The 21,686-nt window shown below is 38.3% G+C and overlaps 1 protein-coding gene across 3 annotated transcripts in view; it reads left to right on the top strand.

Moving 5' to 3' along the window:
* ano8b (anoctamin 8b) overlaps positions 1 to 20,925 on the top strand; it is a 30,752-nt gene extending 9,827 nt beyond the window's left edge. For 2 of the 3 annotated variants that reach the window (XM_055183357.2, XM_055183358.2), the window contains exons 2-17: positions 2,659 to 2,769; positions 4,583 to 4,715; positions 4,903 to 5,041; positions 8,139 to 8,235; positions 8,474 to 8,590; positions 9,903 to 10,030; positions 10,168 to 10,329; positions 10,427 to 10,579; positions 10,804 to 10,930; positions 11,148 to 11,203; positions 16,005 to 16,079; positions 16,674 to 17,411; positions 17,600 to 17,791; positions 17,909 to 18,040; positions 18,415 to 18,525; positions 20,196 to 20,925. In XM_055183357.2, the coding sequence (XP_055039332.2) occupies positions 2,659 to 2,769; positions 4,583 to 4,715; positions 4,903 to 5,041; positions 8,139 to 8,235; positions 8,474 to 8,590; positions 9,903 to 10,030; positions 10,168 to 10,329; positions 10,427 to 10,579; positions 10,804 to 10,930; positions 11,148 to 11,203; positions 16,005 to 16,079; positions 16,674 to 17,411; positions 17,600 to 17,791; positions 17,909 to 18,040; positions 18,415 to 18,525; positions 20,196 to 20,879 (3,155 nt within the window). In that variant the 3' untranslated portion in view covers positions 20,880 to 20,925. Of the gene's footprint in view, positions 1 to 2,023; positions 2,539 to 2,658; positions 2,770 to 4,582; positions 4,716 to 4,902; positions 5,042 to 8,138; positions 8,236 to 8,473; positions 8,591 to 9,902; positions 10,031 to 10,167; positions 10,330 to 10,426; positions 10,580 to 10,803; positions 10,931 to 11,147; positions 11,204 to 16,004; positions 16,080 to 16,673; positions 17,412 to 17,599; positions 17,792 to 17,908; positions 18,041 to 18,414; positions 18,526 to 20,195 lie in introns of those variants that run through there. The other variant, XM_055183359.2, reaches the window with a different exon arrangement.
* The last annotated feature ends 761 nt before the right edge of the window (positions 20,926 to 21,686 follow it).

Genomic DNA, 21,686 nt, shown 5'->3' with positions numbered 1-21,686 from the left:
ACCTTAGACACACAACAACTTCAGCAAAAAACACACATAACCTTAGATGAACAACAATCTTACCAAAACACCCACACAGCCCACGGCAACAGCCACACAACAATCTTACCCAATCAGCCACACAACCTTAGATGCACAACAATCTTACTAAAACAACCACACAACCTCAGACACACAGCAACAGCCACACAACAATCTTACCCAAACAGCCACACAACCTCAGACACACAGCAACAGCCACACAACAATCTTACCCAAACAGCCACACAACCTTAGATGCACAACAATCTTACCAAAACAACCACACAACCTCAGACACACAGCAACAGCCACACAACAATCTTACCCAAACAGCCACACAACCTTAGATGCACAACAATCTTACCAAAACAACCACACAACCTCAGACACATAGCAACATCCATACAACCTTAGACACACAACAACTTCAGCAAAAAACACACATAACCTTAGATGCACAACAATCTTACCAAAACACCCACACATCCCACGGCAACAGCCACACAACAATCTTACCCAATCAGCCACACAATCTTAGATGCACAACAATCTTACTAAAACAACCACACAACCTCAGACACACAGCAACAGCCATACAACCTTAGACACACAACAACTTCAGCAAAAAACACACATAACCTTAGATGCACAATAATCTTACCAAAACACCCACACAGCCCACGGCAAGAGTCACACAACAATCTTACCCAATCAGCCACACAACCTTAGATGCACAACAATCTTACTAAAACAACCACACAACCTCAGACACACAGCAACAGCCACACAACAATCTTACCCAAACAGCCACACAACCTTAGATGCACAACAATCCCACCAAACCAACCACACAACCTCAGACACATAGCAACAGCCATACAACCTTAGACACACAACAACTTAAGCAAAACACCCACATAACCTCAGTTGAACAACAATCCCACCAAAACACCCACACAGCCCACGGCAACAGCCACACAACAATCTTACCCAATCAGCCACACAACCTTAGATGCACAACAATCTTACCAAAACAACCACACAACCTCAGACACATAGCAACAGCCATACAACCTTAGACACACAACAACTTCAGCAAAAAACACACATAACCTTAGATGCACAACAATCTTACCAAAACACCCACACAGCCCACGGCAACAGCCACACAACAATCTTACCCAATCAGCCACACAACCTTAGATGCACAACAATCTTACTAAAACAACCACACAACCTCAGACACACAGCAACAGACACACAGCAACAGCCACACAACAATCTTACTGAAACATCCACACAACCTCAGACACACAGCAACAGCAAACTCTGTTGCACAACAACAGCAATACAACCCTAGACACACAGCAACACAACAACTTCAGCAAAACACCCACATAACCTCAGACACACGGCAACAGCCACACAACAACTTCAGCAAAAAATACACATAACCTCAGACACACGGCAACAGCCACACAACAACTTCAGCAAAAAAACACACATAATCTTAGATGCACAACACTCTTACCAAAACAACCACACAACCTCAGATGCACAACAATCCCACCAAAACAGCCACACAGTCTCAGACACACAGCAACAGCCACACAACCTCAATCACACTACCACAACACAAAAGCAGCCATGCAACTGCACATACAACAACAGTCACACAGCACTGCAAAAAAATGACTTTCTTACTTAGTATTTTTGTCTTGTTTTAAGTAAAAATATCTAAAAATTCTTAAATTAAGATGGAATTTCTTGGTAAGCAAAATGACCTAGGAAAATAAATCTAGTTTTTAGACAAAAAATACTAGACTTTAAGTAAATTAGTGCTTAAAGCAAGTAGAAAAATCTGCCAATGGAATAAGAAACATTTTCTTGAATTAAGTGTTTATGAAAAAAGTAAACTTATTTCAAGAAAAAATGTCTTATATTTATATTTTTTAAATTTAATTGTATATTTCTAGACTTATTTTCCTATCTTAATTTAAGCATTTTTAGATCTACTGAAAACAAGACAAAAATGCTAAGAAAGTATTTTTGCAGTAAATACAGTGTACAATCTCAGAAGAACAACACCATTTACAAAGCAACAGCCATGCAACCTCAATCACACTACCGCACCAACACAAAAACATCCATGCTACTGCACACACAACAGTCACACAATACAGTGTACAACATCAGATTATTAACACCAGTTACACAGCAACAGCCACACAATCTTAATCACACCCCACCTAGACAACACACACATAAAAACTGCCACACAACCCAATCACACTACCACACCAACACAAAAACAGCTCCGATGTACAACAACAGCCACACAACTTCTGTCGCATTAAATCAGCCTCACATGCTTATACAGAGAGCACTGAGGTTATTGTTCATATTCAGATACTGCATGCTGTGTTGTCAGGGCTTCAGCTCTGACTGTTCAGTTATTTCTGATCTTCTCAAGTTTCAAGGGGACTGGGAGTGACATTTAAAGCTGGCTATGAGAGAGTAAGGAAAGAATCAAAAGCTTGCAGTGCCTCTGTCTGTCCATAGCAACATGGCAAAGCTACTGACGTTTTCAATTCTCTCCTCATCTCTCTCTCTGTCTCTGTCTGTTTCGTTGCTCAGATAAGCTGTTTGGAAAGCGACTGCTGCAGGCCGGGAGACACATCATGTCCCATAAATCCTGGATGAAGACGGTGCCCACAGAGAACTGTGATGTCCTTATGACTTTTCCAGGTGCTTTAAATCTCTCTTTTATTTTCTGTCTCTGCTTTACACCACTTTTCTTTGTTTAGAATCCACAAATAGTTACATTAATAGTATTTTGTTTATGTGTATGATTGAACTTGTGCATGTTGCACATGCTAAATACCAAATACAGCAAATGCATAACAACACCCTGACAACCCAGCATTTTTTTTGCCCATTAAGAATTTATAATAAAAAAAAAAGAGTTTCCTAGCAGTTTTAATTGTTTTAAGTACAAATATCTAAAAATTCTTAAATTAAGAAGTCATTTTGCTGAGAAAGATATGCATAAGAAAATACACTGCAAAAAAAAATCTTAGTATTTTTGTCTTGTTTTCAGTAAAAACATCTATAAATTCTTAAATTAAGATGTTTTTTCTTGATAAGCAAAACGACCCAAGAAAATAAGTCTAGTTTTTAGACCAAAAATATCATATTTAAGTGATTTTGTGCATAAAACAAGCAAAAAAATCTGCCTTTTTTTAAGAAAAATGTTCAGGATTTTTTTTTGCTTACCCCATTGGCCGATTTTTTTTTGCTTGTTATATGATATTTTTGGTCTAAAAACTAGACTACTTTTCTTGGGTCGTTTTGCTCATCAAGAAAAAGCATCTTAATTTAAGAATTTTCTGATATTTTTACTGAAAACAAGACAAAAATACAAAAAAGACATAAAAAAGATTTTTTTTCTTGAAAATAATTTTTTGCAGTGCAAGTCTAGTTTTAGACAAAAAAAACAAAATCTGCCAATGGGGTAAGAAATTTTTTTTTTTCTTAAACACTTAATTCAATACATATTTTCTTACCCCATTGGCAGATTTCTTTTATTAACTCTTTCCCCGCCATTGACAAGTTATCTTCTCAATTAAAAGAAAACATTTGCTTGAAAAACGTGTTCCTGATGAGTTTTTATGGTTATCTGTTTTGATAATTGTTCTGAATGTGATCTCTAACAAAATTCCTTCACAAAAATGCAAATTATTTCAGCGTTTTGCTAAAAAATTGTTTTTAAAGAAAAATACACATTTAAGATTTTATAAGAGAAATGAATATAGATAGGATGAAATGAAACCTTTTCCCTGTTTTGTTTGTTTGTTTGTTTATTGTTTGTTTGAAAGCAGAGGGTCTGTTCTTTCATTTGATATATTTGTATGTTTAGATATTTTTAAAAGAGAATTTTCCTGGAAGGCATTTTGTGAAACTTTTGTGAAAATCACTTAAAATGCTGGCGGGCAACTTAAAAAAAAAGTATGTCAGGGAATGAGTTATGCCCAAATTCACTTAAATTGTATATTTTGGTCTAAAAACTAGACTTATTTTCTAAGGTCATTTTGCTCATAAAGAAAATAAATCTTAATTTAAGACTTTTTAGATATTTGTACTAAAAACAAGACAAAAAGACAAAGTAGGAGAAAGTCATTTTTTGCAGTGTATATTTTATTTTTCATAGTTTGGCACTCATATTGCAATTGAATGTTTTTATTAGATCTTACTAAATGTGTATTTTGTGTTAATGCAACACATTATACTCTTGTATTTTGGATGCTGATCCTCTTATTGGTATGCTGGTGTCCAGACTTTTTAATTTTTTTAAAACCATGTTTTAACCATGACCAGCATGGCTATATAAATCCATCAGCTACACCAGAATCAGATCTGTGCTAACCTGTTCACACATGTGCAGACCGCAAACAAATTCATACTGGTCTGGGCTGAGACATTCAACAGTGTATCTGAACATAATAAATGTAAGGTGTTTTACGAAAGGTTCTGGAGTGTTTAAACCTTTGTCTTCTGGCAGACAGCACAGATGACCACACGCTCCTCTGGCTGCTCAACCGCATACGACTCTGCATCCCAGAACTCATCATCCAAATCCGCCATCACAAACGTACCAGAATGTACGCCTTCTTCGTCACAGCCACATATGAAAAGTAAGAGAGAGACACTGTGTGATATCCTTTCTTTGTGAATGGTTGCTTAACTCCATCTGGCATTGTGAAGGCCCTAAAGCTTGACAGGCATGTTTTAAAGCCTTAGATAGTGCTGATGTAAGTCGATTCCCAATGGGAAACTGTTGTAATTGTTGTTTGAAGTCAGGCGATGTTGTGTTTATTTCAGTCTTTTACGAGGGGCAGAAGAAATGGGACTGCAGAAAGCTGTGAAGCCAGAGTTTGGCGGTGGCTCTCGGAGCTTCTCCTGTGAGGAAGACTACATCTACGAGAACATTGAGAGCGAACTCTGTTTCTTCACCTCACAGGTCCGACTCTAAAGACATCTCAACCAGAACCTAAATAGGATAGATGAAAACTGTTAACAATTTTGCTGGTATTACACAATATACAAAATAGGTGTTACATGTGTCCAATTTCCACCAGAATGTAGCCATCAAGCCAAATATTTAATTCATACAAAGAAATCAGAACATTTGAGTATACAAGTTGAGTCATAATAAGGTGAAATGACACAGGGAATAAGTATTGAACACACTTTATTTAATACTTTGTTGAAAAGCTTTTGTTGATGTTTACAGCTTCTAGACGCCTCTTGTATGTATGGAGAGACCAGTCGTCTGCATTGCTCAGGAGTGATTCTTGCCCATTCTTCCACACAAATTGTCTTTAAATCTTGAAGGTTCCTTCTGCCTCTTTTATGAACTTTGATGTTCAGTTCTCTCCATAGATTTTCTATGGGATTTAGGTCAGGTGATTGACTGAGCACTTCATTGTTTCCTTAGCCTTGTGTTTGGGATCATTGTCTTGCTGAAATGTTCACCCTCTTTTCATTTTCAGCTTTCTGGTAGATGGCAGCAGATTTTTATCCAGAATGTCCCGGTACATTTCTCCATTCATCATGCCTTCAATAATATGAATTCTGCAAGTACCTCTTGCTGAAAAGCAGCCCCAAACCATGATGCTTTCACCCCCAAACTTAACTGTTGGTGTGGTGTTCTTGGGGTGGTGTGCAGTGCCATTTTTTCTCCAAACATGGTGTGTGGAATGAAGTTCAATTTTGTTTTCATCTGATACTATAGTCTCCTAATTATCCACAGGCTTCTCCAAATGCTCTTTCTCAAACTTTAACCGAGCCTCAACATGCTTTTTGTTCAGCAATTGAGTCTTGCGTGCATAGATGCCATGGCGGTTCAGTGCATTGCTTATAGTTTTCTTTGAAACAACAGTACCTGCTGATGCAAGGTCTTCCTGAAATTCTGCCCACAGTGCTCACAGGAACATTTAGCATTCTGGAAATGCGCCTATACCCATTCCCATCAAAATGCTTTTCAACGATAAGATTACGAAGATCTTGAGAGAGTTCTTGATGCTTTTACCCATCAAGAAGTCTTTCCTGTGTGGCTCCTGGGTAATGAGAAGCATTTATAGACCATCAATTAGGACTAAGGGGCCAATCACACCAAAAGCGTTTATGGCAGTTGCAGGCGCCTTTTTTGAATGATATTCTATGGGCAGGGAGCGTTTGCGCACTGTTTGTGAGAGCGGAGAAGCGCCCGACATCATTCGCGTCTTTCCATTGTCCAATCGAATGAGGGGAGAGACGGGCCTTACGTTGTGGAAAGGGAAATTTACAGTTGCTTTGAAGAATCGGACTCCACTCGCTCACTCTCTCATGCATGTTTGTGCACATCTCACCCTCAAACAAGGTCAGAGCAAGCGTCCTCTTTTTAAAGTTTCTGCTAATATGACGTTAACAGCAAAAGAGCGCTCACACGTCAATATTTGATTGACAAGACAGCTGACTCTGTGGTTGCCTAGCAATATAAAAAGCTGCATCATTTTTTTTTTAAAAAGGCAGTGCGTCACGCCTTGCGTTTCCAAGCGTTTAAAACGCTTTTGGTGTGATTAGCCCCTAAAGCAGCTGATATCAATTAGTACTGATAGGGGGCAGGGTTTCTCTCTCAATACTGACAGATTCCAGTTGATCTCCTGGATTTCTATGCCATTTTGCACCTTGTTCTCTTCATGTGTTCAATACTTATTCCCTGTCTCATTTCACTTTATTTATTATGACTCAACTTGTATACTTAAATGTTCTGATTTCTTTATATGAACTGAATATTTGGCTTGATGGCTACATCTGGTGGAAATTTTGTGTCAGTAGCCCATTTAGAAATCCCCTTACTGATAAAAATGCTGATGTGTCAAATACATATTAACCCTGCTATATAATTAGGCCCGGATTAGCCATTGGGAGGACTGGGAGAAATCCCGGTGGGCTGGTATGTTTTTTTTTTTTTTGGCCACAAGGGCCAGTTTTTTTGGCAATAGGCTGCCAGCACTCACAATATTATTCAGCCCTACTCGCATAATTTGCGGGTGGGGGATGTCCCCACTTAAATTGATTGTGTCCTGAGTCCTGACCACTTATTGGAAACATTTTTGCATTAGGGTCCATTAACATTTAAAATGCATGGAAAACGCTTTCTTCTGTTTTTCAAAGCGCTCGTCTGTGAACACGAGTTTTATTTTAGACGCGTCTATATACAAAGTTTCTCAAGTAAAAAAAAGTGAAAGTCCATTATATATTTTTTTCTTTTTTGTTATTTGGCAATATACTGTACATGATCTAAGTACTAAAAAATTAAGATAAGGATTTTTCTTTTTTCCATTGTATAGTTTCCCCTGTATACTTAATAAATCTTGTGTATAAGCTTGTGTATTGTATATCAGGGGTTTCCAAACTTTTTCAACCCAACAGGTAATCTTAAGACCCACCATTTTAAAAATATAAATAAAGGGGAAAAAGTTGTTACCTTTCAGTAGTTTTTGAATACATTTAATTGAATAATATTAAAATACTTTATGGTAGGGCTGCATGATTATGGCAAAATCATAATTGTTTAGGCTACTGTATTTGCACTGAATTGTAAATGATATATTTGAAAAATACAATAAATTGCAAGGCTGCAGAGAACAGTGCACTATTGCAGACTTATATACTACTGAGGATTTAACGATATTATTTTAATATAGTCAGTCATGATGAACTAAAATGGGGCCGGTCTAAAACTCCAGACCTGAAAATGAGTCCCACTCCGGCCCTGTATTTGATCATCACAAAATTATGTGCTCATAATGCTCGCCCTCATTTCATCCCAGATGTATACAACTTCCTTTTTCAGATAAACACAACAATTTCATCTCAAAATCCTGTCATGTTATCTTCTTATACAGTATGGCAGCTCATCAATACTGAATGTCATCAATGTCATTTATAAGAGAATTATAAACTATTCCTTTAAGATGTTTTTACAACGACTCTGTTTCATTGCCTGCATATTTTTTTCTTATCAAAGTAACCATATCTTGGTTTGAACCGTATTCCTCACTTTATCACAGGAACGTCAGAGCGTTATCAAATACTGGCTGGACAATCTCCGAGCTAAACAGGGCGAGGCCCTTCACAACATCAACTTCCTGGAAGGGCAGCCAATCAGTGAGTTCATCTCTGTAGACTTTCCCAAAGCCCTGAGAAGTGTTTGCCTGATCTGTACCAGTGGCCTGTGTGTACTGTAGGTACATGTTATCCATACCTGTCCAATAATTGGGTGGTCCGTATCTTTACGTTGTGCTCTTGACGGATGTAGTAAACATGACGTTTTACCAAAGTTTTGAATACCTGTTCATGTTGTGTGTGTGTGTTAGTGAGCGTGCACTGTGTGTGTATGTTCCAGTTCCCGAGCTGAGGGCGCGAGGCGTCATCCAGCAGGTCTTCCCACTTCACGAGCAAAGGATTCTGGGACAGCTGATGAAGTCTTGGGTGCAAGCGGTGTGTGAAAAACAGCCACTTGGTTAGTAACATCATTTGTCTGTTACAGCTTAAAACTTATAAATTATGGAGGACCACAAGGGTCATGCAAAATGTAATAAAGAACTTCAATATTTTATTGAAGTGGACAATTAAATGCCCTGGACAAAAAAATTGCAATTAATAGATTTGTTAAAAAATTAATTAATTAATCTACAAATAAATAGACAAAGTTACAAAAAAAATCATTATGTAACATTTTACTAGCCAATAAAAAGTGAGATTATAAAAATAACGTAGAAATGAAATATTAATCCATTAATAAATAGTTTAAATTAATATAACAATTTGCAAAAACAACATAAAACACTCAATAAATTAATCATTTTAAACTGCATTTACAAATTCTTAATTAAATAATGGAATTTCAAAATGTATTTTAAAAAGCGATTTAAAAAGAGAAATAAATAACTGGATTTATAAATTGAACTACAAATACAGGTTTAAATTAGGCATTTAAAAGGGCATTTCCGTTTAACATTTCTGTTTTCATTTTCCCGATGGTTCTTCTTATTATTTTCGTTATTCGATTTGCTTTTTGTTTTAGCCTCTCTATTTAGCTTTTCCGTGACTCTTTGGGTCCTTGCAAATGGTCTAATGAGAAATGCAAATTAGCTATGGCCAGGTGGATGTAACAAGCTCGCCGATTGGCTCTGATTGTACGTCATGCGCAGATTTATAGATCTCGGATGAGGACCGAGGACCCAAAGAGTCACAGAAAAGCTAAATAGAGAGGCTAAAACGAAAAGCAAATCGAATAGCGAAAAGAATAAAAAGAACCGTCGGGAAAATGAAAACAGAAATGTTAAACGGAAATGCCCTTTTAAATGCCTAATTTAAACCTGTATTTGTAGTCTGTTAAACAGGCGTTTATTTTTCTTTTTAAATCGCTTTTTGAAATACATTTTGAAATTCCATTATTTAATTAAGAATTTGTAAATGCAGTTTAAAATTATGAACTTATTGAGTGTTTTATGTTGTTTTTGTAAATTGTTATATTAATTTGAACTATTTATTAATGGATTAATATTTAATTTCTACATTATTTTATAATCTCACTTTTTATTGCCTAATAAAATGTTACATAATGATTTTTTTTGTAACTTTGTCTATTTATTTATAGATTAATTAATGCATTTTTAAACAAATGTATTAATTGCTATTTTTATTGTCCAGATAGTTATTAAATATTTAAGTTCTTTATTACATATTGCATGACTCTTGTGGTCCTCCATAATAAATGTGATTTGTGAATACGATTTTTTTTTATGTTTCCTCTTTGTTTTCTCTGTTAGATGATATTTGTGACTATTTTGGGGTGAAGATTGCCATGTACTTTGCCTGGCTGGGTTTCTACACCACCTCCATGTTGTATCCAGCTGTTATTGGTTTTGTACTGTGGATGCTCACAGAATCAGATCAGGTATTAAAAATCACCTCATCACGGATTAGTTCGTTTAAAATTATTTCATTAATGATTTACTTTTTATATGGAGGTTCTTGCATGTATATTTTGGTAAACTATTGATCTAATTGATATTCACGTTTCTGTTATCTCAGACCAGCAGGGATATCTGTTGTGTGGTGTTTGCACTATTTAATGTGGTGTGGGCCACGCTGTTCCTGGAGCGCTGGAAGCGCAGAGGGGCGGAGCTCGCGTACAAGTGGGGTACGCTGGACACACCTGCCGAATCACTGGAGGAGCCCAGACCTCAGTTCAGAGTAATGACAAAGTAAAAAAATACTTGTAAAGTTTTTAGGCCTGATTTGTTTGTCTGTTTAAATCTCTTTCTCTTTACTTTCTGTATCTTTGTTTTAGGGTGTAAAGCGCTGCAGTCCAGTAACGGGCTGTGAAGAGTTTTATTACCCGCCGTGGAGGAGAAGAGTGTTCAGATGGCTGGTCAGCGTTCCTGTCTGTATATTATGTCTTTGCTTTGTGTTTCTGGCCATGCTCATCTGCTTTGAGCTTCAGGTAAATTATCTCATTTGTACACACACATACTCAAATACTGCAGTGTTTTTTTTTTTTTTTAAATAATTGATTTATTCATGCTGGTCATTTTTTCTTTAAAAATTCATCAGCCCTCGTAAACTTTAATCGCTTCCCCTCCACCTCAAAACAACATCTCTTCATTGATGATGTATTGGTGATGACAAACACAGCGGTTTATGTGATTGAGTTGTGATGATTGGCAGGAATTCGTAATGGGAATTAAGGAGCTTCCTCGTGTAGCAAGATTCATCCCTAAAATCATGCTGGCCATCACTGTGACGGCGTGTGATGAGGTGTACAGAAAGATTGCCTGCTGGCTAAATGACATGGGTGAGTCTTATATGAGTTTTATATTTGTACTTTATATATGTAATGAATTTAAGAGTGTTGTGATTTGGAGTAGGCCTCTGATGATAGTGAATTGTTAGCAGGAAAGCTAAATTGCGTGGTCTGGACCTTTGGGATTTAGCAGTCAATAGAAACTCAGAAGTGAAGAAAGCTGTGTTGTGATGTGAATATTAATGTCCCAATCTGCTGTTTCCCACAGAAAACTACAGACTCCAGAGTGCCTATGAGAAAAATCTCATCATCAAAATGGTTCTTGTAAGTTTGATAACAAAATACAATGCTTAGAGATGTCAGCAAACTATACCTAAATGCACAACTGTAGTAAAAAATTCTGGGTTTCTTAATTATTTAGTGTTGTTATTAATAATGATTAAAACCCCTTAACTCTCAGGCCCTATTTACATTAGAGCATTTGCGTTTTAAACAGCATTTTAAAATGAAAACGATCCTCGTTTATTCTGGCATTTTAAAAAGAATCTTCATCTACACTATACACGACCATAAACGCATGAAACATGATCAATCATGTAACTGGGCATGCGCATAAAAGTGTCAAATAATGTATTACTCTAATAATAGCTTACCTTTGCGCATTTATGCAGCCTAGGGGTGTGGGATATTGACAAAAATGTATACCTGGATCCTTTGCCGGCAACTACAACAGACACTTTTTTTGAACCAATAAAAATGTGTTCAGGAAAGTATTATATTGTTCTAGCTCCCCCCTATAACATATTAATATGATTTATTGGTTAATGTTGATGTTATAAACCAAACAGAAAGGTCTCTATGATTTAAAAAGGAAGCATTCAAGTGAACAAAGCGTGGCCGGCTAAAGTATTAAATATTAATATGACGTTAATTTTTAAAAGTGTGCGAGGTCCGTGCACATCCTCCGCTAGCAACACAGAAATAGCAAAAAGCGCAATCGGCTAAACGAGCATTAAATATTAATATGACGTTGATTTTATTGTTTTTATTAATTTTTATTCACATACAGTGGGGCAAAAAAGTATCTAGTCAGCCACCAACCGTGCAAGACCTCCCACCCAAAAAGACGAGAGAGGCCTGCAACCTCCATCACAGGTACACCTCAACCACGAGAGACAAAATGTGAAAAAAATCCAGAAAATCACACTGTCCGACCTTCCAAAGAATTTATTTGCATATCACGGTGAAAAACAAGCATTTGGTCAATAACAAAAGTTCATGCCAATACTTTGTTATATACTCTTTGTTGGCAATGACATAGATCAAATGTTTTCTGTAAGTCTCCACAAGGTTTTTACACACTGTTGCTGGTAGTTTGGCCCATTCCTCCATGCAGATCTCCTCTAGAGCAGTGATGTTTTAGGGCTGTCGCTGCAACTCAGATTTTCAACTCCCTCCAAAGATTATTGAGATCTGGAGACTGGCTAGGCCACTCCAGGACCTTGAAATTATTCTTACGAAACCACTCCTTCTTTGCTCGGGCGGTATGTTTGGGATCACTGCCATACTGAAAGACCAAGCCACGTTTCATCTTCAATGCCCTTGCTGACGAAAGGAGGTTTTGAGTCAAAATCTCACGATACATGGACCCATTCATTCTTTCCTTAACTCGGATCAGTCGTCCTGGTCCCTTTGCAGAAAAACAGCCCCAAAGCATGAGGTTTCCACCCCCATGCTTCACAGTAGGTATGGAGTTCTTTGGATGCAACTCAGCATCTTTCTCCTCCAAACACAAGAAGTTGAGTTTCTACCTAAAAGTTATGTTTTGGTTTCATCTGACCATATGACATTCTCCCACTCTTCTTCTGGATCATCCAAATGCTCTCTAGCAAACTTCAGACGGGTCCGGACATGTACTGGCTTAAGCAGGTGGACACATCTGGCACTGCAGGAATTGAGTCCCTGGCTGCATAGTGTGTTACTGATGGTAGCCTTTGTTACTTTGGTCCCAGCTCTCTGCAGGTTATTCACTAGGTCCCCCCGTGTGGTTCTGGGATTTTTGCTCACCATTCTGGTGATAATTTTTACCCTACGGGATGAGATCTTGTGTGGAGCCTCAGATCGAGGGAGATTATCAGTGTTCTTGTATGTCTTACATTTTCTAATAATTGCTCTCACAATTGATTTCTTCACACCAAGCTGCTTACCTATTGCAGATTCAGTCTTCCCAGCCTGGTGCAGGTCTACAATTTTGTTTCTGGTGTCCTTTGACAGCTCTTTGGTCTTGACCATAGTTGAGTTTGGAGTCTGACTGTTTTAGGTTGTGGACATGTGTCTTTTATACTGCTAACAAGTTCAAACAGGTGCCATTAATACAGGTAACAAGTGGAGGACAGAGGATCCTCTTAAAGAAGAAGTTACAGGTCTGTGAGAGACAGAAATCTTGCTTTTTTGTTATTGACCAAATACTTATTTTCCACCATAAATTGCAAATAAATTCTTAAAACATCAGACAATGTGATTTTCTGGATTTTTTTCCCTCATTTTGTCTCTCATAGTTGAAGTGTACCTATGATGAAAATTACAGGCCCCTCTCATCTTTTTAAGTGGGAGAACTTGCACAATTGGTGGTTGACTAAATACTTTTTTGCCCCACTGTAACTTATCAACAAAACATTGATTAAAATGAAGAGACAAATTATATGACGCGAAATTCTTTTTAAAGTAGCAAACAAAACTTAAATTAAACTCGAAAAAATAACGTCTGACCCATTACAATTCTCCCTTCATATTGGCCTTTACAACGCCTTATATGGCGTTCAAATTACAGTCTATCTTTCGTAATAAGCTAACTAAATTTAAACAAAACATAAACAACAACAATATTCAAACCCAACATTACTCAAACATAAATATAAAACAGATATTATCTATAAGGATACATGTTAAAACAATCTGATATAGCGTTTATAATAGCTGGTTGGTAGATGTTTACTATTACATTTTTTTTATTGTTAAAACCTCCATTTACCTGAATAAAAATAATTTTTACTTTGAAAATGATGCGCTGTCACATTAACATCAGCTGTTCGTTTACATAAGACTACGTCTACGTTAATTTACACTGCAGCGCCACTTCTGAGTTCTCAAATTAAAACAGGGTCTGCAGCGTTTACGAACGACTCCGTTTATGAGGGTCGAAAACAGTGGCGTAGTGTAAATAAAAGGCGTAAACGTGGCAAAAGTAATGCGTTTTAAAAGGTAAATGCATTAATGTAAACATAACCTCACTCTTAACGTTTTTACTTAACTATTAAACCTTTAGGGGCAGTTTCCCGGACAGGGTTTAGATTAATCCAGGACTAGGCCTTAGTTATATTAGGTTGTTTTTACAAACAAACCTTACAAAAAACTATACTGGTGTGCATGTTAAGAGAAAACAATGGCACTGATATATGGTAAGATATGTCAATACAAGGTGTTTTTAAAATAAGGAAGCTCAAATATGCATTTTAGTTTAAGACTAGGGTACGCCCTGTCTGGGAAACCGCCACTTGGGGGGGGTTCCCGAACACAGGTTTTATCCTAATATAACTAAATCCGTGAAACCGCCCCTTAATTTTCTAATCCAAAACTAAAATATTCTACAAATAATAACAAATTATACATCATTGGAAAGCTCTAGTGTCTAGTTGTTAAAAAAGTTTTCAAACATCACTATTTTGTGAAAAGTATGACAAAGTGAGAGTAATTTCTTATATTACATATTTATAACACTATATAAAATATCCCATTTTAAACCTATAATCATATTGACAAACTATATATATGACATTTCACCACTGTTTTTATAAAGAAATGATGTAGTGACAGTCATTTTTTTAAATGTCACTGACCAACAGGTGGGCCATTATTACACGAACCTACGGGGTCAAATTTGGCTGCTGTTTATTGCTGCTACCCAAAATCTTCTTTGGTTCTCCAGGGTTAATTTATTAACCTATATGTTATTGGAAAGCTCCAAGGATGTAGTTTCCATATTTCAACACAATTTTTTAATAGAAAATAAGTAGTGACCACAATTTTGTTTAATGTCACTATCCCACAAGTGCACTATCCCAAACTTTTTCCTACCAAGGGCCAAAAATCAAACCTGACTGAAGGCCGTGGGCCGAAAGAAAATGTTGATGTGTTACATTAAAATTAAAGTTGCCCTGATTCTCCTCATTTATAATTTTCTAATATTTTAAAAATCAAATAATATAAAAACGAGCAAAACATTACTAATTTAATATTAAAAATAATTTAAATTATTAAAATAATTAGGCTACTTACTGTAAAAATTATAATTTTGCCAATCATTTTTAAATTTCCTTTTATTTTCCCTTTTCCTGCATGTACATAAAAATGTATTCACTTTAATTCCTTGCATTTAATATCAATTAACATTTTTGTAATGTACAAATAAAACAAAAATTTTACAAAATGTTTAATTAGAAATATGATAATCTGTCTGAGCCAATAGTATGGGGCAGCACTCCAACATGTGGTGCTTTCGCACTTTCGGCGACTCGAGGTCGATTACCGGCTCGTGGTCATTTGCCGATCCCATACCCCTCTCTCCTCCCTGTACTTTCTTGCCCTCTCCTAAAACTCACTGTTAAATTAATGGCAAAAAAATTTAAGGAATATGAACATCTGATGAACAATGACGTTAATCCTTTTTCTTGTCTCACGTGGCATGACGAGCCAAATTTAAAGTCATAGCTGCTCTAGTTCGGGCACCTCTGCAGTCTGCACAATTGAATACATGTAACATTCATATTCATAACACTATATCCTATCCTAAAGCTTAAATAATCTTGACAACCTATATATCATTGGAAAGCTCCAAGGGTTTAGTTTTCATATTTCAACCATTTTGCGAATGGGAAAGATGTAGAGACAGTAATTCATTAACTTTATAATTAATGTTGGCATATTAATTTTATTATAACTTTTGTTTGTGATATTGCTGTTTGTGAATTAGAGGTAGATTTCACTGTATTTCACAACATTGGGTTTTGGATTATTCCTTGGATTATTCTTAGATAAAAACAAACAACTTGTTCTCTTTCTTTTGCAGTTTCAGTTTGTAAATTCATATCTCAGCCTTTTCTATATTGGATTCTACCTCAAAGACATGGAGCGTCTGAAAGAGGTAAAGTGGGACCACGTGAACATCTGCTCTGGTCATCCTCCACGATAAAACATGTGATGTACACAAATCATTCAGTAGAAAGATCTTGCAAGAATGGTTTGTACATGAAGTCAGCTTGGCCTGATGAGAATGGATGTGTAGATAGATTGATCAAATGGACAGACAGATACTAAAGGGATGGTACGGCACGACCACAGACTACTTACATCCTGTTCATCTACTGACTGGTGCATATGGCACATAAACTCAAAAGCACTTGTGGTAATTGAAAGCTTCAACTTCCTGGATATTTATTGGTCTGCCAGGAAGCATAATCATGTTTGAAAGGCACAGAGATTTTCAGATTTACGTTTTTTAAGTTAGCAGCATTAAATCTTTTGCTTGAGGTAGTAGCAAGTGATGTATTCTGCTTTTTTCTGAATTAAAATCATCAGTATCATCAGTAACAATTTTCACTCATTAACATATTAAGTAGGTGGGTCTTGAGCAGAATAAACCCCAAAGTTGACCAGTATATATACTGGAGTACTGCTAAGACTAAGTTTATGTGAAGGTATAACTCCCAGTAAACACTCCATGTCCCTGTTGTTGTAGATGCTGGCCACACTTTTGATTATTCGGCAGTTCGTGCAGAACATGAAGGAAGTCCTGCAGCCGTACCTCGCCGAGCGACACCGGTTGGGCGAGCTCACGCTGCGAGCGGTATGGGAGCTGCTGGTCTCTGCGTTGCTCAAGTATGGCCGACTCGCAGCTGGGCGAGCGCAAGTCTCACCCAGCGACCCCGGCATACCCGGGTCAGGTCTACATGCCCCACAGATGGGTGAGGAGATCCCGGCAGAGAAGCGAGAACGCAAGTGTCTGAACGGTGGCTGTGGCGTCCCAGATGAAGACGTGGAGGAGGAGACAAGAGAGAGTAACAGCGAAGAAGAGAACGAATCGGAGAGCCTCATCGATTGTGGCCTGAAGCTGCGTAAGGTCAGTTTCATTGAGAAGGTGGAGCGCAAGTCTGCGAGCTGCGTTAACCCGATGGAGGACAGTTTCATGGAGGAAGGGAGTCCGACCATGGTGGAGAGGGGCATGGATCCCTCCTCGGTTTTTGAGATGTGTGACGAGGACGATGAAAACGGGGTGCCGGAGATGAAGGAACTGGGAACTGAAACGCTTCCAACGGGGGTGGAGAGCAGCACGTCAGTCAGGATCAGGAAAAGGGGGAGGAGCTTGGAGAGATCGGACAGTAAGACGAAGAAAGATTCGTGGATGGATCCGCCCGAGGAGCAAGAATCCACAACGCTCACGCAGGCCGAGGTGGAGAGCTGCATGCAAATGAATCAGGTCAGACGGCACCAAATGCATTTGTTCTACAAACATTATTATATACAAATTACTGTTACTTAAATTTGGGCATTAGAGATATAAACAGCCAATCCTAAAGCCCAAATCTTAAAGAGATCTATTTAAGAAAAAGAACCTATGACAAACAGTAACTTTCATAACGCATAAGTCCTTAAACTGCTTTCCAGGACACGTTTCAGGACTACCAAGAGATGTTTGTTCAGTTTGGATATGTAGTGCTTTTCTCATCCGCCTTCCCATTGGCCGCCATGTGTGCCCTCATCAACAACATCATTGAGATCCGCAGTGATGCGTTCAAACTGTGCACTAGCCTCCAGAGACCTTTTGGCTTGAGGGTGGGGAACATCGGACAATGGCAGGTTAGACTACACCGAATACTCTTACAAAGATAAATAGTGCTGCGTGCCCTTGGAGAATGGGTAGATGGATGTATAAGTGTCTCTTTATATAACAAGGTTTGCTGTGTCATTGCACAGACAGTGATGGAAGCCATGGGTGTGATTGCCATCATAGTAAACTGTTACCTGATTGGTCAGTGTGGTCAGCTGCAGAGACTGTTTCCATGGCTTAGTCCTGAAATGGCCATCATCTCCATTGTCATCCTAGAGGTAAATACGCACATTACACAACGTCCAATTCAGATTTTCATGTTCTTTATACAAAACCAAACTATCACTTTGTTACCCGATGATAGCGCTTTTCACAAAAGCTGGTGACAGCCATTATTTTTGCCAATAAAGCCAAATCCACAAACCAGAATATTATAGGGACGGAGTACAGGCATTCCAACAGCCGTGTAATAATAGCCACTTTGAACACAAATTAGTAATAATTTTGCCCTGGCACCCACCCAAGAAATTACTGTTTTTTGTATGATCTGCTTTGAAAAAGCATCTATTTCCTTACTTGTCTGAGCTCATATCAGAAAAGTAACAATAAACCGATCTTGGCTTTGACTTGTGTTCTTCTTTCTCTTTTTCAGCACTTTGCAGTACTACTGAAATATGTCATTCATATTGCAATACCAGACATCCCCAGTTGGGTGAGAGAAGAAATGGCCAAACTGGAGTTTCAGCGCAAAGAGGCGTTCAAGGTAATACTGTTTCCCCAACCCCCGAACGGCTTAAACATATCAGATCAGTATTTAGTACATATAGGGCCAGATTTACTAAATGGGGCAAATTAGCGCGAGAGCGCAATTTAAAAAAAGCACAGATGGTGGTAATATCTGCTGGTTATTTACTAAAAAGACACAGGCGCAACAGCTGATTTCCATAATGACCAACACAATCTACTAAGAGCAGAACAAATTAGTTTAGGGTCGCAAATAAGCAGAGCTGATGAGGTGCGAGTGATCTGCTAACGCCTAATGCCCTTGAGTTCAGCACCACAGACATCGCAGCTAACAAAGCCATTGTACACTGAAAAGAACTGAAGGACAAAAAATTAAGGTTTACAAGAAGTTTGAAACACCTGGTATTGTGTGACTTCTCCTACTGACTTTTCTTTTATTTACTTCAGCGAAAACAAATAACATGGCTTGGCAAACAATATTTTTGATTAATATGGCATTCAAAATAAACTGATACATATTAAAAAAAATTCTGCCTTGTTCCACACGCTCTCTGATGTCTCTCTTCTCAGCAACAATTGCAGCCTTTCAAGCACAAAAAGAATTTAAGACCTGCTTTTTTTCCGGTGTTAAATATTGGCACAACTATTGGTAATATCACACCCAGAAACATTAGTAAATCGTATTGCATGAATCATTTAAATAATCTCCTCCCATAAATTTTGCATCTGACAGGGAAACCCATAGAAATGCACATGCAATAAGGTCAGTCGCAAAAATAACTAGACCACAACTTTTCAGCGCTAATTATCCACTGCACGTCTTTAGTAAATCCCGACATTCGTTACTTAACGCCAAAATGATGGCTTGCGTTGGCGCAAGCTGTTAGTAAATCTAGCCTTTAGGGGTGGTTTCCCAGACAGGGTTTTTATTCCACTCAAATAGAGCTATTCAAGTCATATGATAAAGTCATCCAGCATCTTCATGGCACAATATACCGCAATAAGAACAAAATATCAGTAACGCAATATCAGGTTCCCCAAACATTGTGCACTTCTAGTTCAAATTTAGGATTAGGAACTTTGATATTAGGTACTATACACCTTAGGTATTACCTATAAAACTCTAAACCTCCTAGCAACACCTTAGAAACCACCCAGAGCACACTAGAAACCACCTAGCAATGCCTTAGCAACCACCCAGATCAAGCATAGCAACTGAATACACACCGAGCACCCAATAGCCACATTTCCTTTAACACACCATTGTAACTATTGAACAAACAAACACCACCACCATAGGCACAGATCCTGTGGGTGCTCCCATGGAAAACTGCCAGATATGCTCAAACGCTTTTGAAATTTGGGAGCCTCTTTGATTGGTGGATCTCGTGAGTTGTAATATCTACAATGCTTTGATGAATAAGCTAAAAAAGAGGCACTTCACATATTGCGTCTCTAATCCATGCGGAAAACGCAGCCGCGTTGCTTTCCTCATCCTTTCCAAAGCGATTGGGTGCTCCCATAGCGTCTGTTGTTGCTAAGCAACCTAGGCATTGTGTGACGTTGCGCAGAGCACCCACCAGCAGAAAAAGAAATCGGCGCCTATGCCACTTACATTATCCTTAGAACAAATCTGGTACAAATCTAGTTGATAGTGTAACAGTTTGAGTCCACTGTTTTTGTTTTCAGAAGCACGAGCGTCAAGCGCAGCAGCATTTCCAGCAGCAGCAGAGAAGGAAGCGCGAAGAAGAGGACCGGCAACGTCAGGCGGAGTATCAGGCCCGCCGCGATCGGGACGACGGACGTTCGGACTCCGGAGGTAGCGACCACCATCACGACAAGAGCCAAAGTGGGAAATCCAGATCTGGGGGTAGTGGAGGGGCATCTGGCGGGGAAAAGCCCAAGCGACCCAGCTCACTTCTGGGCAACAACAACGTCATGAAACTGAAGCAGATCATCCCACTGCAAAGCAAGTTCACTTCCGGCACAGCCCGTTCTCCGCAGTCGCCCACAGGGAACGAGCCCAAGCTACCGGGATTCCTCAGCTTCAAGTTCCTGAAGTCTCCTGAGAATAAGAAAGAAGCAGCAGCTGCTTCCACAAGCGCATCAGTAGCTCCTCCACCCCTGGAGCGGTCACAATCCCCCAACAAGTCCTTCAACCCCAGTAAACTCTTTAACTTTGGGAAGTCAGAAGGAGGGCTGTGCGTAAATGGGGCTCAGCCCTCAAAACCAGGGGATGGGGGACAGACGCAGGACAAACCGACCACAAAGTCCGACCTCAATGGGGTTCCGGATGAAATCCCATCCCCCTGTACAGAGAATGGGGAAAATGGATCCTCATCCGATGCTGAGCCATCAGGCTCTAAAATGTAACAAGAACACAAAAAAGCACCAGTGTGAGAACCTACTTAGTAACACAGAGGCAGGGAAATGAAAGGTAGGAGGTTTTATGAGGCTTTGCGAGATCTGATCTGGGAGCTGTTCATTGAGTTAAAGAGCTAGTTCACCCATAAATGAAAATTATGTCATCATTTACTCACCCTCATAAGTTTTTTTATTCTGTTGATGACATGAAGGAAGATATTTTGATCATGGATGATAACCACACAGTTGACGGTACCCACTGACTTCCATAGTATTTGTTTTTCCTACTATGAAAGTCTGTGCTTACCATCATTTATCAAAATATCTTCTTTTGTGGTCATATTCAGCAGAATAAATAAACTGATACAGGTTTGTAAAAACATGAGGGTGAATAAATGACATCATTTTCCTTTTTGGGTGAACTATCCCTTTAAGGGGGAATTCACTAAGAACAAACTGTGGCCAATGATAATACAGTTTATTTGCACACATTGACAGCATAGATTTAGCATCTAAGGCTTTGTTCACACTGCAACAAAGTTTGCTCTATTTTTCAAAATCAAACTTTAGGACTGATTTTCCAGCTGGCACGTGATGAAATAAGAAACAATTACAGTATCCAGTATATTGACATTGATACTTGGGCGACACAAAACATGAGAGAATAGCTACACTGTGGAAAGACGAAGACAGAAAGGTTTCAATTTTGCCTATGTTTATGCCCATCATGAAATCTCGCTGCAAACTAAATTAGGTTCATCAAACAACATACCCATCTAATGCATTATTGTATTTAGACATTTATACATCTTACAA

The sequence above is a fragment of the Misgurnus anguillicaudatus genome, chromosome 14, assembly GCF_027580225.2.
Source record: "Misgurnus anguillicaudatus chromosome 14, ASM2758022v2, whole genome shotgun sequence".
NCBI lineage: Eukaryota > Metazoa > Chordata > Actinopteri > Cypriniformes > Cobitidae > Misgurnus > Misgurnus anguillicaudatus.
This window is presented reverse-complemented; position numbering and strand designations above follow the sequence as displayed.